At 45.0% G+C, this 14,018-nt stretch overlaps 1 protein-coding gene across 1 annotated transcript in view; it reads left to right on the top strand.

Annotated features, from left to right (window-relative positions):
- RYR3 (ryanodine receptor 3) overlaps positions 1-14,018 on the top strand; it is a 529,492-nt gene that overhangs the window by 497,559 nt on the left and 17,915 nt on the right. Inside the window, exons 87-94 of the mRNA XM_040492205.1 lie at positions 429-533; positions 2,272-2,353; positions 3,011-4,338; positions 6,606-6,664; positions 7,573-7,744; positions 9,023-9,109; positions 10,545-10,745; positions 13,827-13,957. Coding sequence (XP_040348139.1) covers positions 429-533; positions 2,272-2,353; positions 3,011-4,338; positions 6,606-6,664; positions 7,573-7,744; positions 9,023-9,109; positions 10,545-10,745; positions 13,827-13,957 — 2,165 coding nt within the window. The remainder of the gene's footprint in view (positions 1-428; positions 534-2,271; positions 2,354-3,010; positions 4,339-6,605; positions 6,665-7,572; positions 7,745-9,022; positions 9,110-10,544; positions 10,746-13,826; positions 13,958-14,018) is intronic.

The raw sequence follows: 14,018 nt of genomic DNA, 5'->3' as shown, positions 1-14,018 counted from the left end.
GCTTTGACTGAAAACAGTAGGGCTTGCTTTTCAAATTGTGGAAGCCTGAAGTTCCTCAGAATCCCTCTTAGGCCAAGGTGTAGGTGAGAGGTGGGCAGGACGGGTTTTCAGTCCTGTATCAACCAGAGCATTTAACTCTTAAATCATGTTCTTCGTTGTAGTATTGTATTTGAAGAACACATTCTGAAGCTAACACAAAAATATCTGGAAATCACTGCACTGTGAAATTCCTAGTGGTGTTTTGTAGGTCTAGGTTCCCACAATAGGGGGCAAAAAGGAATACCTTGGGAAAATACTGACCCACAAAATAGATGCCTTTTGGAAGGAGCTATCTGCTAATAGAAGCAGGTGTCATATGCGCTTACTAGGGCAAGTTGCAGAGTGGCTCATAATATTTAAGTGAAATAAGGATGCCCTCCTTTCCATAGGGCCCTTGCATTGGGAACCAACAGAGCCTGGCTCACAGCAGGCTGTGGGATGCAGTGGTCGGCTTCCTGCACGTATTTGCTAACATGCAGATGAAACTCTCTCAGGTACTGTGGCCCTTCCCTGCTGTGTCATTGGTGTGAAATGAGAAATCAGTCCCCACCCCCTTGGTATTCCCCCCGCCCCCCGTGTGGATGTGGCTGCTTGATCAAATGGCTAGAAAAGGCTTGCAGATTAGATCTCACTTTTAAAACTGAGGCTTCAATGGGAGACAGGAAGAAATGCCTGGGGAGTGGGGGGGGGGGGGGGGCAGACAGGTTTTGCATGGATGCAGCTTCCTTCCTTGTGTCCCACCAAACTGTCCTTTCATAATTGCCTCAACACTTGCTTTTTATGATGCTAATCCTTTATGCTTCCTCGTCACTGTTTTGTCAATTTATGACAATCTATCAGCCCTGTCTGGGTCTGTCAAATGTCTGCATGTCTCTGTAATTCATACATCCCTTCTTTCTTACCTTGGCTTCCCCTCCCCACCCCCCCACCGTCTCTGCCTTTCCTTCTCACTCCCCATCTCTCTGGCAAGATGAATCAGAATCGCTCAGAGCATTTATTATGAACAAATAAATGTAGTGTATGTGGTTGTCGATCACCTCTCTCCATGGCAACCCATGAGGGAGAACTTCAGGATATGTTTCAGGCTGATTAGAGTAACATTTGCAGCATTAATTTAAGTAATGTGTATCTAAAATTTTCAAGGCTGTCACATCTGCCTCCTCTCTTCTGGAATGTGCTATGTAACCCTTTCATTTTTCCCCTTTTGACTCTGGCCTTAATGGGAGGAGAGAGCTCTTGGGAGCGCTGCTAATTTGGCAGTAATAGGTCCACTCCTGTCAGCCCAGCCAGGGCAGTGCAGTGCAGAGGCTCTGGAGACGGGAGCCTGGCCCTGCAACCTCCTCACTGGTGACTTTCAGGAAGTCACTCCCCCTTCCTGGTGTTTGGTTCCATCATCTATGACATGTTGGGAATTAGAACAGATGATGTGAGGTCTCTTCCAGCTCTTAATATTCCACACTTCTGTGATATTCTGTGTATGGCTATGACCCACACCAAAGAGGGGGCAATCCTTCTGATTGAAAGACTAGACAAAGAACTGTGTATTTGTGAGAGAGAGAGAGTCTGTACAAGAAGTGTGGCCCAGAATGCATTTTTTAATCTCACCCTGAGACTGCCCACCTCCTATCTTCCAAGGATTATTTTCCTTCTGTGACATAGAGTTGAAAACAGAGGGATAACTTGGCAATGCCCCGTCTGCAATGCTGAAGTGAAAACCAAACAGACTAGTATCAAAACCCTCCAGAGGAATAGCCTCAATTATATAACATTTTAAGGGACCAGTGGCAGCCAGATCACCACCAATTAGAATCAGGAGACCCTAAATTAATCCAGAAAGAAAGGAGAACCCACTTGGTGTTTATAACCTTGACACCTTAATTGGACTGCAATAGTATTCCCCAAAAGCTCACCTGATAATTCGCCAGTATAAAGAACAACATGCACTCGTAGAGATAACTGATGCCTCTTCGGTGGATTGGGTTGTTCCATAGTTTTGGACAACAAGTGGTGTCTCTGCCACATTGTGCTGATAAAAGGGAAACTAGAAGAGCTCCATCGGATGAGTCCTGCAGCAGTGAGCCTCCCCATTGCTCCAAACAGTGGATGATACGACGTCCACGTTCACAATGGACGCAACCTTCACCTCACCTTTCCAGAGCAGGCTCTTGCTCACTGCCCTATACTTTGCTGAGGGATCAGATAGCTCAGGGGTATCTCCTGTTTCTGTTCTAGGATTCCAATCAGATCGAGCTGCTGAAGGAACTCTTGGATCTCCTTCAGGACATGGTGGTGATGCTTCTGTCCCTCCTGGAAGGTTGGGCTGTTTGGTATAACTAGGCATTCACACGACTGTAATTGGTCTGAGCACTAACCATACTAATCACGCAGATTGTCCTTCTGGCAGCTCATTGATGCCGTACGACGTTGGTTAGAAAGCCAAATTTTCAGAAACAAAGAAACTGAGTGAGGGCACATGGTCTGATGGACAGAGCCTGAAACCAACTCATTTTATACCAGTAGGAAAGCCAGAATGAACTGGGGAAAACCTCCAAGCTTTGCTCCACCCTATCCTCTCCCTCTCCCCATTGCTTTTCAGTACATCTGGCTGCCAGTGTGTATGCCAGCCATCTAGTTGGGCACCCTCCTAGGTCTAAGGGGACAAGGGGGCACCGCTTATCCCTATGTGTCCTCAATAATCTGATAATGAAACCACTTCCCAGGCCCCAGGCCAGATAAAAGGCACTGGCGTGGCCATCTCCTCCTTCCCTTTGTTTCTTCCCCCTTGGCTCCTAGTGGTGTAGTCGTAGTCTTTATGGCTTGCTGCTCCGTCCTACCCATTTCTAAGCCATCGTGGTCAGAAAAGAGCCGACTCATTGGACATACAACTCTTCTAGAGGTAGCTACCTGACCAGTTACGTGATGACTTGGGTTTATTTATATATTTGTATGTCTTTTTGAACCTGCCTCACAGGGAATGTGGTAAATGGAACTATTGGCAAGCAGATGGTTGACACGCTGGTAGAGTCATCTACCAATGTAGAAATGATCTTGAAATTCTTTGACATGTTCTTGAAACTTAAAGACCTAACCAGCTCAGACACCTTCAAAGAATATGACCCAGATGGTAAAGGGATTATCTCCAAAAAAGAATTCCAGAAGGCCATGGAAGGGCAAAAACAGTACACACAGTCAGAGATTGACTTTCTCCTTTCATGTGCAGAAGCTGATGAGAATGATATGTTTAATTACATTGATTTTGTAGACCGGTTTCATGAGCCGGCCAAGGACATAGGGTTTAACGTGGCAGTGTTATTGACAAATCTCTCCGAACACATGCCAAATGATTCTCGCCTTAAGTGCCTATTGGACCCAGCGGAAAGTGTACTAAATTACTTCGAACCCTACCTAGGACGTATTGAGATCATGGGTGGGGCCAAGAAAATTGAGCGCGTTTATTTTGAGATCAGTGAATCCAGTCGAACCCAGTGGGAGAAGCCCCAAGTGAAGGAATCTAAGCGGCAGTTCATCTTTGATGTGGTCAACGAAGGTGGAGAGCAAGAAAAAATGGAACTGTTTGTGAACTTCTGTGAGGATACCATCTTTGAAATGCAGTTAGCGTCTCAGATCTCTGAATCTGACTCAGCCGAAAGGCCAGAAGAGGAGGAGGAAGATGAAGATTCTTCTTACACGTTAGAAATTGAGGGGGAAGAGGAGGATGACAAGTCTTTTGAGTCTGCCTCTGCATTTGCCATGGCCTGTGCCTCAGTGAAGAAAAACGTTGCCAACTTCCTGAAGAAGGCAACCCTGAAGAACTTGAGGAAGCAGTACAGGAAGGTGAAGAAGATGACCGTGAAGGAGCTGGTGAAGGTGTTCTTCTCTTTCTTCTGGATGTTATTTGTGGGGCTATTCCAGTTGTTCTTCACCATATTGGGAGGAATCTTTCAGATCCTCTGGAACACAGTGTTTGGAGGGGGCCTAGTGGAAGGGGCAAAGAACATCAGAGTGACCAAGATCCTGGGTGACATGCCTGACCCAACCCAGTTTGGTATCCATGACGATGCCATGGAGGCTGAGCGGGCAGAGGTGACTGAGCCAGGTACTACACCAGAACTAGTCCACTTCGTCAAGGGTGAGAAAGGAGATGCAGATATCATGTCAGATCTCTTTGGATTCCGCTCAAAGAAAGAAGGTGGCTTAAAGCATGGGCCTGAAGTGGGTTTGGGTGATCTCTCTGAGATTATTGGCAAGGATGAACCCCCTACACTAGAGAGTACCGTACAGAAGAAAAGGAGAGCACAGGTAAGCATAAGTTGTTCTGTCCTCTTTACTTACGCCCAGAAATAGACTTGCAATCAGCTCTGATACCAATTCCCCAGGAAAACCGTGCAGATACCAGCTCTCCCATATCCTGATCTTGCAGTTTCCAGGTCTGGGGAAAGCAAGACTCAGATGGTTGTCTCAGGGTCTTGCTGCTGAGTGGTCTTCAGCTGACATTGTAGAGTTCACAGCTGCTGGCCTTCCACATCTTTGTTAGAAGGTTAGTTCTCATGGCATACAGGTTTCTTCAGTGAACCGAAAGCATAGAAAACCAGGTGTAGGTTTCCTTCACTATCCAAATCAGAGCGTTCCTGTAAAAACCTTTTGTAAGCAGAAATGGCATAAAGCAAAGAAAAGTTTATCATTTCATAAAAGCAAAAATCCTTTCTGGATTTCTTTCACTTAGCATCAACAGGTACTGATGGAGGTCTTTCAGAAAAGTGAAGTATAAAGCAAACTTTCAGATAGTGGGAGAAACCTACAAAGCATAAGGAGAGACCTTTCTTTTGAGACAATACTTCTGCAGTGTCCCAAAAGGTCCAAATGATATCATATGATTTAGCATCATTTTTATTTTTGAGATGTACCCACTATCCAATTTGGACTTTGATCACTTGACTAGATTAAGGGAATAACAGTAATTCAGAGTCCCCTTGGTCATGGAAGGTTCTGGGTGTTCCCCTCCACTGCAGCATCCAACTCACAGCACCGTTCTGGCCCTAAAAACAATGTGGAGAGAAGTACAAAGACATCAGAGCCCAAAGACAACATTTATTCATTCATTTCGTTAGTATTTATTAAATAGTTAGTATGTGCTTCTCACTGTTTTGGACTCTGAGGATACAATGGTGAATGAGAAGCGCATCATCCCTATGATTTAGTGGGGAAAAAAGGACATTGTGGAAGTCAGTACAAGCATGAAAAATGTTAGCAAGGAGGAGTGCCAGGTAAAGAAAATGTATAGGGGAAAACTCGCACCTAATTTTGGAGAGTCAGGGATGGAAGCATCAGAGCCATAGGCCTTGGTGCAAAATTACTTACTGTGTTTTGGTCCCTGATGTAGCCCCAGGCCCCAGACAGAGTTTGATACATAATAGAAATTCATTCTTGGCTTACTACATGCCAGGCTGTATTCTTAGTGTATGGGTATCCATTGGTTAACAAGAGAGACAAAATTTTTGCTTTAAAACATTTTTTAAATTTTTTTTAACATTTATTTATTTTTGAGACAGAGAGAGTCAGAGCATGAACAGGGGAGGGTCAGAGAGAGAGGGAGACACAGAATCCGAAACAGGCTCCAGGCTCTGAGCTGTCAGCCCAGAGCCCACTGCGGGGCTTGAACTCACAGACTTGCGAGATCATGACCTGAGCTGAAGTCGGACGTTTAACCAACTGAGCCACCCAGGCGCCCCCAAAATTTTTGCTTTAAAACAGCTTAACTTCTAGTGGAAGAAGACAACAAATCGATAAAATAATTATTGCTTGTGACACATGCTGAAAGATAGGAACAAAGTCATGTGTTACAAAGTGAATGTGGGCCCTGGTATGAATAGGATGGCCAAGGGACTTCTGAAAATACATCATCTGAACCAAGTCCTGAAGGGTGACAGGCACAGGAAAGACGAGGGTAGTCATACTTCAGGCAGAGGATATGGCTTGTGTAAAGGCCTTGGTGCAGGGAAGGATTTGGAATGTACCAGGAAAGACAAGGAGGTCCGGGTGCTTGGGTGTAGTAAACAAGTCAAGTGGGTACAAGACAAGGATGGAGAGAAAGGCCGTGATCACATAGACCTTGCAGGCCTCAGTGAGGAGCTGAAATTTTATTCTAAGTGCAATGGTCACCATTCAGAGGGATTGTGGTGGTTAAGAGGCTTGAAGACAAGGCAGGAACCTGGTGGAAGCAGGTTCTGGATTGGACCTGGTGTGATCTGTGTCCCATCTCACCCTGACCACGTGGGGCAGTAGGACCAGGGCCATGGGGTCCTAACACAGGTTTTCTCTCTGAGTTGAACAATAAGGACGACTGAGTTGTTAAGTTTGAAATCTTTGTGTTGGCATTTCTCCAGAGTAGCTTGATGCGTAGCAGGACACTTATGTCCCGTGATCCTGAGAAGAGCAGAGACATTCTGAAGAGAGAAAGCCATGAGGACTTGTGACCAAGGAGATGAAAATGGCCAATGCCATATATGGCTCATTACCATGATCTCTTTAACTTGAGGAAAACTTACCTGACTGTTATTTTTGTCTAGGCAGCAGAAATGAAAGCATCACATGAAGCAGAAGGAAAAGTGGAGCCTGAGAAGACAGAGTAAGTTCTTGGTAGCTTCGTCTACTTGAGGTGCTACAGCACATAGCTCTTGATATAGCACCTACTGTTCTGTTGCAATGGTAGGTAGAAAACTTAATTTCCCTTAATGCAGGAAACACATACTGTACAAGTCCTGGACATACTTCTTTTTACCCCCGCTATACAAGAAACACATTCTGTTGGTCTTGTTAACTTTGTGATTGCACCAATAGACCAGGATTTCACCATCGCGCCAAACAAATTATTGAATACCCACACTTAGCAACTTTGTATAATGCTGATGGTGGTGCTAAGATACTGAATACATATTACATGCCAGGGTCTGTGCTAAGATCTCTTACACAGCATCTCGCTTAATTCCTACCACAAGCTTAGAAGAAAGGTACTATTACTAATTCCAGCAGTCTAAGAAAGTAAAGGACTCGGGGCACCTGGGTGGCTCAGTCGGTTAAACGTCCGACATCAGCTCAGGTCATAATCTTGTGGTTCGTGAGTTCAAGCCCGGCATCAGGCTCTGTGCTGACAGTTCAGAGCCTGGAGCCTGCTTCGGATTCTGTGTCTCTCTCTTTCTCTCTGCTCCTCCTCTATGCGTGCTCTGTCTCTCTCTCAAAAATAAACATTTAAAAAAATTTTAAAGACAACTTTTCTGAAGGTTAAAAAAAAGTGTTTAGCTGAATTTAAGAAGACTACAAACATATTTACAACTGACACATGCCCATGATTGTGACTCATCCAAGTGGGCACAGCTCGTTAAATGCAAAGTTGACATCCAGGCACTGTGGAATGATACCGACCTGAGGTTCCCACCCTCAAGGAGTAATTACAAGATTTCTTTTTAATGTAGTCTCCCTATCTGGGCCAGGCCCCCTGCTGCCCTTCTGTGCTGAGTGGGCTTCTTGTTCGTACAGCATGGAAGATGGGGAGAAGGAGGGTACAGCCAAGGAGGAAGAGCAAGCTGACGCCCTGTGGGCAGAAGTGACAAAGAAGAAGAAGCGGCGACGGGGCCAGAAAGTTGAGAAGCCTGAAGCCTTCATGGCTAATTTCTTCAAAGGGCTGGAAATCTATCAGACCAAGTTACTGGTAAGCACTCTAGCCTGGCCGTGCTCCCGGTGCAGACCTCAGACGAGTGGTCACTGATTCTGTTTCCCTGTTTGCTTCGTTATGCTTCCTTGTCTTTCTCATTCCTTTTCTTCTCTCATTCGTCTGTTGTTTCCTTTTGTGTTGGAGGAAAAGGAAAAGAGGCTAGCCTGGGGAAAGCCAAGTGCTCCAGCCCCTCTACCCAGCACTGGATGCCCTGTGCTCTCTGCCAGTGAGCTCTCGTGTGTTATGTGCTCACTTAGCCTGTCATAGTCCAGAGCTCAGAAGCGGCCAGACCATTTGGGATGCAGAAAGAATATTCTTATGTTAGGTTCTCCTGTTACTCCTTGGAAGCTTTGTTGTTCCACCTGCAATCAGCCCTCAGCATAGCTTGTAATGTCCTTTCTCTGACAAACTGCCCACTGAGGTGCAGCTGCTGATGGTCAGGACAACACCTTCCCCAACACCATTGGTGAGAGCCTCCTACACAGAGAGACTGAGAGCTTTTCCCAAACTGCTATCATTCCAGTCCTCAAGTGCTGATTTTTCTTTTTTTGTTTTCTTTTTTTTTAATTTTTATTTGTTTTTAAGGCAGAGACAGAGCATGAATGGGGGAGGGTCAGAGAGGGAGACACAGAATCTGAAGCAGGCTCCAGGCTCCGAGCTGTCAGCACAGAGCCCGACGCAGGGCTTGAACTCACAGACCGTGAGATCATGACCTGAGCCGAAGTCAGAAGCTCAACTGACTGAGCCACCCAGGTGCCCCCAAGTGCTGATTTTTCTAGGGAAGATGGCAATGGGAATGTTACCTTGAGGGGGAGAGGCAGAGGGAGAGGGAGAGGCGGTGACTTGCAAGGGGACAAAGACTTTAGGCCACAGACTGGCTACATCCAGGGTGGGAGCTGCAAGGCTCTTCTGTGGGCATAGAAAACTCATTTCTAAATAGACTTACCGTCTGCATAGAGTGCGCATGCACTCACGCACCCTAACAGCAGCATTTTGGTCCTCTGCTAGTGACCTGTTTAGGCTTTTGATTCCCTGAGGGGTAAACCAGGGCAGAGTTCCTTTTAGCATTATTCTGAGCCACTTTTCTAAATCAATGGCTCCTGTTTCTCCCCAAATAAGTCATAAGAAGTCCAGCACTGTCTTAGTACAATGGTTACCAAGGAGTAGGGCCAGTCCCGTGTAAATTTCTAACCAGAAAAGGTCTCCTGTTGGAGGGAAGGAAGGTCTCTTTCCCTTCCAGAACTCTTCTACTTCTGCCTGTCCTTTCCTTTTCAGCATTACCTGGCCAGGAATTTCTACAACCTGAGGTTCCTCGCTCTGTTTGTAGCCTTCGCTATCAACTTCATCCTGCTCTTTTACAAGGTGATACTGCATTTAGGGGTTATTTCCTCACTATACTATATACTTTTTAAAAATCAGAATAGAACTTATGCCCTTAACTAGAGCAGAAATTCTAATATCTAAGGAAATCTCTAAGTCACTGGCTTCCAAAAAGGATATGGTCTTTAACATTTGGAAGAATGGAGACACTGCTTGCAAGGAAGGCCAGTTAGGGCGTCATCTCCATAGTTTAGGCTTGTTCTAGTCATTACTTAATAAATTCTCCAAATATTTGTTGGGTGCCTACTATATTCTAGACCCTGTATTAGGCACTATAATGCATTTCAAAATGAATAGTAAATACAAGTTTTTTTCCTTAAAGGATAAGGTAACAGAAAGCCATTATAATTGGTCCATATGTTAGAACTATTATGAAGGAAGAATTAACAGTAGTTGGTTTGGGGATATGGGAAAAGGGACTAATCAGGATAAATAAAGATTTTGAACATTGCTAAGTGGGTCTTATAGACCATAGGCACATAATAAATGTTAGTGGAATGAATAAATGAATGCTAGGTCCTGAATTCCTGACACAGCCTTTAACTGGCTATTCTAACTTTTGCCTCTCTCCCTCCTTATCTAAAACCATCAATCTGATTTGTATAAACCTTGCTTTAATCTACATCAACCTGCCACTAGATTGAACTAATAATGGCTTTCCTTTGCCTATAGTCCGGCACTTTGCCTGTGGAGGAAAAATGGAAGTCTGTAGAGGGGCGTGTAGCAAAGCTTGGCTTTAAACATACTGAGGTTGAAGTGACTGCAGACAGTCATCCAGGGGAAGGTAGCCAGCAGGCAATGGAAATGCAGGTGGAAAGCCTCACAGGTGTACATTTGGAAGCCATCTGTGTAAGAATGGCAGTTGAAGGCATGCATGTCAAAGGCATCTAAAAAAGGAATGAAAAAAATGTCGACTATGTGCGAGCACACGCGCACGCAGTTGTGCGTGTGCACGTTCGTGTCTTCGCCTCCTCCCAGGCCACGGCATTTCAGAAATTACCTCCTGTGGTATAGGGATCATAGCACATGTAGTAAAGCTCTCCTCTTCCTTTTTAAAGTAGGTTCCGCGCTGGGCACGGAGCCCAATGCGGGGCTTGAACTCACCACCCTGAGATCAAGACCTGAGCTGAGATCAAGAGTCGGGCATTTAACCGACTGAGCCACCCAGGCACCCCAGCTCTCGTAACTTTTTTTGTTTTTCAAGAGATAGTATTTGTCTGTCGGAAATTTTCTTTGTAGTTATGATAGACATTGGAGATTCCTAGGAATAAGTTACCTAAAACCTCATTCCCTCAGCAAATAATGCTGCATTACTACCATGTGTATAGCATATGGTAGCAGTCTGAAAAAATGGGGGGAGAGCCCACTGGCAGAGGTACTTTCTGATGTTGGTAAGAAAGTGTGTGTCTTGGGCCAGGTCACTGAAGAGCCTTTAGAAGAAGAGACAGAGGACGTTGCAAACCTGTGGAATTCCTTTAATGATGAGGAAGAGGAAGAAGCGATGGTGTTCTTTGTCCTACAGGAGAGCACTGGGTATATGGCACCAGCACTGCGGGCCTTGGCCATTATCCACACCATCATCTCTTTGGTCTGTGTGGTGGGCTATTACTGCCTGAAGGTGAGTTGCTGGCTACTCTGAATCTAATCTGACTCCTTGGGGAAGATGCATCATTTTGAACCCAGCGAGCCCTTTATTCTCCAGGACTTTGCTTGTAGCCTGAGGCTCAGAGAGTGGTGGCAGTGTCATCACCGGGGAGCTGGTTAGAACTGCAGAATCTTGCCCCACCCCTGGCCTTTTACCTCAGAAGCTACGACTCAACATGCCCTCCTGGGTGATCTGTATTCACACCCTACTGTAAGAAGCCTTACTCCGGGAGTCCCTTTTCAGATACTTCCTGTTGAATTTCATAGGATTAGAGTCATCATGCTAAGTCACACATGCAGCTAGTAATGAGAGCCGCTTCTGATCTTGGAACTTATGTTGGAATTTTATAAAAATGCTTTTCACCTTTCAAAATCTATTGGTTTTTAACTACTTCAGATGTCGGAAGTAAACTTACTGATGGATTACTGTCTCAGCTATGTAGGGCTGTGTAACCAATCCTCCCGAGACCTTAGTCATTTAAAATAACAATCACTTTTTAAGATTCTGTGACTTGGCTGGGCACATTTGAGCAATCCCTCTGCTCTGTGTGAAGGCAGCTGTGTCAGCAACTATCTGTCAGCTCAGCTGGTCTGGACTGTCCATGATGGCACACTCTCACACCTGGAGTGTTGTCAAGGGAACAGCTGGAAGGCTGGGCTCAGCTGGGGCAGCTGGACCTCTCTCTCCGTATAGACTCAGAGCATTCCCCCTTCCGTTTGGCCTCTCTGTATGCTCTTTCTGGCAAGGTAGCTGGACTTCTTGCATATGACGGCTTGGCGTTTTCCAAAAAGAGCACAGTAATGGAAGCTGCTAGCCTTTTTAAAGCTTAGGCCTAGAACTGTCACAGTGTCACTTTACTGCCTTCTGGTGCTTACAGAAAGTCACAGGGTCAGCCCAGATTCATGGCTGCACAGGAGATGAGGGGGAGCCACACAAGGGCGTGAATACAAGGAGACATAGTTCACGGGAGCCATCTTCAGACACTACTATAGTTATATGATTCTTTATATATTCATGTGAATCATAGTATTTTTGGCTTTCTAAGTCTGGTTCTGCTGCTACTATACCACATCTTTTTTCTCATTACATTTTGTTTCGTAAGTAGGAAGGCTCCTTGGCCATACACTAAGCCATCTTCTCCTGGGAAGAGTCCCAAACATATATTCCTATCTTTGTGGCCCTCTCTTCATCCCCAGGAACTGTAGTATCATGTGGGAAGTCTAGCTACCCCGGTGGGGAGACCACTTGCTCTAATCCACGCTAAGGACTCTTTTGTAATGATGAGAGCACACATTCTGGAGGCTGCCTGGGTGGGACTTACAGTTCTGCCACTTAAGCTCACCATTCCTATCTCCTCCTCTGTACATATGAGTGTTAATAATAATAGCACAACCCCTAAAAGTAGCTGGGAGTATTAAATGAACTAAAATGTATAGAGGGACCCAGAACACAAACATAGTAACCACTAGAGTGTTAGTGGTTTACCTTAGTTTACCATCCTAGGGCTCAGCTTGTTGGATTCAGTGCAGATATACCAGTGACCTAGAGAAAACACAAGGTAAACACTATCTAGGGAATAAAGATGTGGAAGTCCTACTTACAAGGATATACAAATCCTTAGAAGACTGAAGGGGGGAATGCTTCAAACTCCAGAGATGAGTACTGCTCTAAAACTTCATAGTATTATGATTATGATTATGATGATGATGACTATTCAGAGTCATTTCACAATATAGCAGGTATTAGTCAGAGTAGCTTTATCTTTGCTTTCCCTCCCACATCATCCATTAACTAGCAAGCGATCATCAGTTCCTCACAGGGTGCAATGCCTATTATTAGCCTTTGCCACCTTCCTGTCATTAGTCTTTTTTCTTGGTGTTGTTTTGTCATGTTAAAGATAAAAAGGGCAAGAAGCAACTCTTTACAAATCACTATCTAAATTTTGTCTTTTTTTTCCCTTGGAAATAAAGGAATAGCATGGGTATTTATAGATAACGTGAGCTTTGAGAAAGAGTTATTGGAAGAACCCGTTTGGAGACCAAAGCCTGAGGGATGTTGCCAAGTAACCAGTGGCTTTCCAGCTGAATGAGAAGCCTTGGCTCTGTCTGCATTAAGCTTTCCTGGCTATAGGAGCCCTGGCTATTCTGAATTCTCATTTCCTAGGATTTCAGTAGCACCCTCTGACCTCACTAACTCTGTCCCTTATTTGAATTATTGTATGTCTGTTGATGGTTGAAGCAAGTTTCCCCTCCTTTTCTACTTTTTTCTGTGGTAGGCCACCATAGCCATGCCACCATCTCTAGGCTAAAATCAAAGTTCCAAATGTAAGAGAATGGGGAATGGTAATAGGAAACCAATAACTGTGTTCCTCTCAGGAAGAAAACTTCAATAACAGCCCAGTGAATCCTCTCATCCCTGCTAGCAAACCCCCATGTTTCATCAACCAAACGTCAGCGCCATGAAATCAATATGACCCTAGCCATTGAAGGGGGCTGGAACATTCCATGGTATTCTGTGGCTGAGCAATCCATTCTAGAATAGTTCATTTTCTTTCTAAGTCATGTTTCAACTCCAGCCTAGGAGTCCTAGGGTACCTAACTCATTTGGCCCAGAGACTGGTCTAAATATGGCCTTCTCCCCAGGATGGGTCAAGGAGTCCAGTTTGTATTACTACAAGCTATTTAACCCAAACCTTAAAGGGTGGCCCAAGATGAGGGTGGCTCCAGATTTTTGGAGAAGGAAACATATTAGCCAAAGGAGTGAGAAGAGATTTGACTTTGGACCCACAACTAGGCACCCTGAGAATCCTACTACAAAGAGATTACTGCCCCCAGGCTGCCTGGCTGGCTCAGTTGGTAGAGCATGAGACTCTTGATCTCAGAGTTGTGAGTTTGAGCCCCAGGTTGGGTGTAGAGATTACTAAAAACAATAAACTTCAAAAATAAGAGATTACTGCCCCCTCAAATGGGAAAGGTTAATTTGCGAGAAATGCTTGGGAGAGGGTGCTTGAATTAGAAAGCCTGCATTGAGTAAGCAGTGTCTTCCCACTCGTAGGTCCCTTTGGTGGTGTTCAAAAGAGAAAAAGAAATTGCCAGGAAGCTGGAGTTCGATGGCCTGTATATCACTGAACAGCCATCTGAAGATGACATCAAGGGGCAGTGGGACCGCTTGGTAATCAACACACCGTAAGTGTCCCCTCACCTCCATCCCAAAAAGGGAAAGGCGTCTGTACTGTAAACAGGATGG

Source organism: Herpailurus yagouaroundi, unplaced genomic scaffold, assembly GCF_014898765.1.
Source record: "Herpailurus yagouaroundi ecotype Mexico unplaced genomic scaffold, PumYag 184, whole genome shotgun sequence".
In the NCBI taxonomy this organism is placed as follows: Eukaryota; Metazoa; Chordata; class Mammalia; order Carnivora; family Felidae; genus Herpailurus; species Herpailurus yagouaroundi.
The sequence above is the reverse complement of the archived record's forward strand: the minus strand, read 5'-3'. Positions and strand labels throughout refer to the sequence as shown.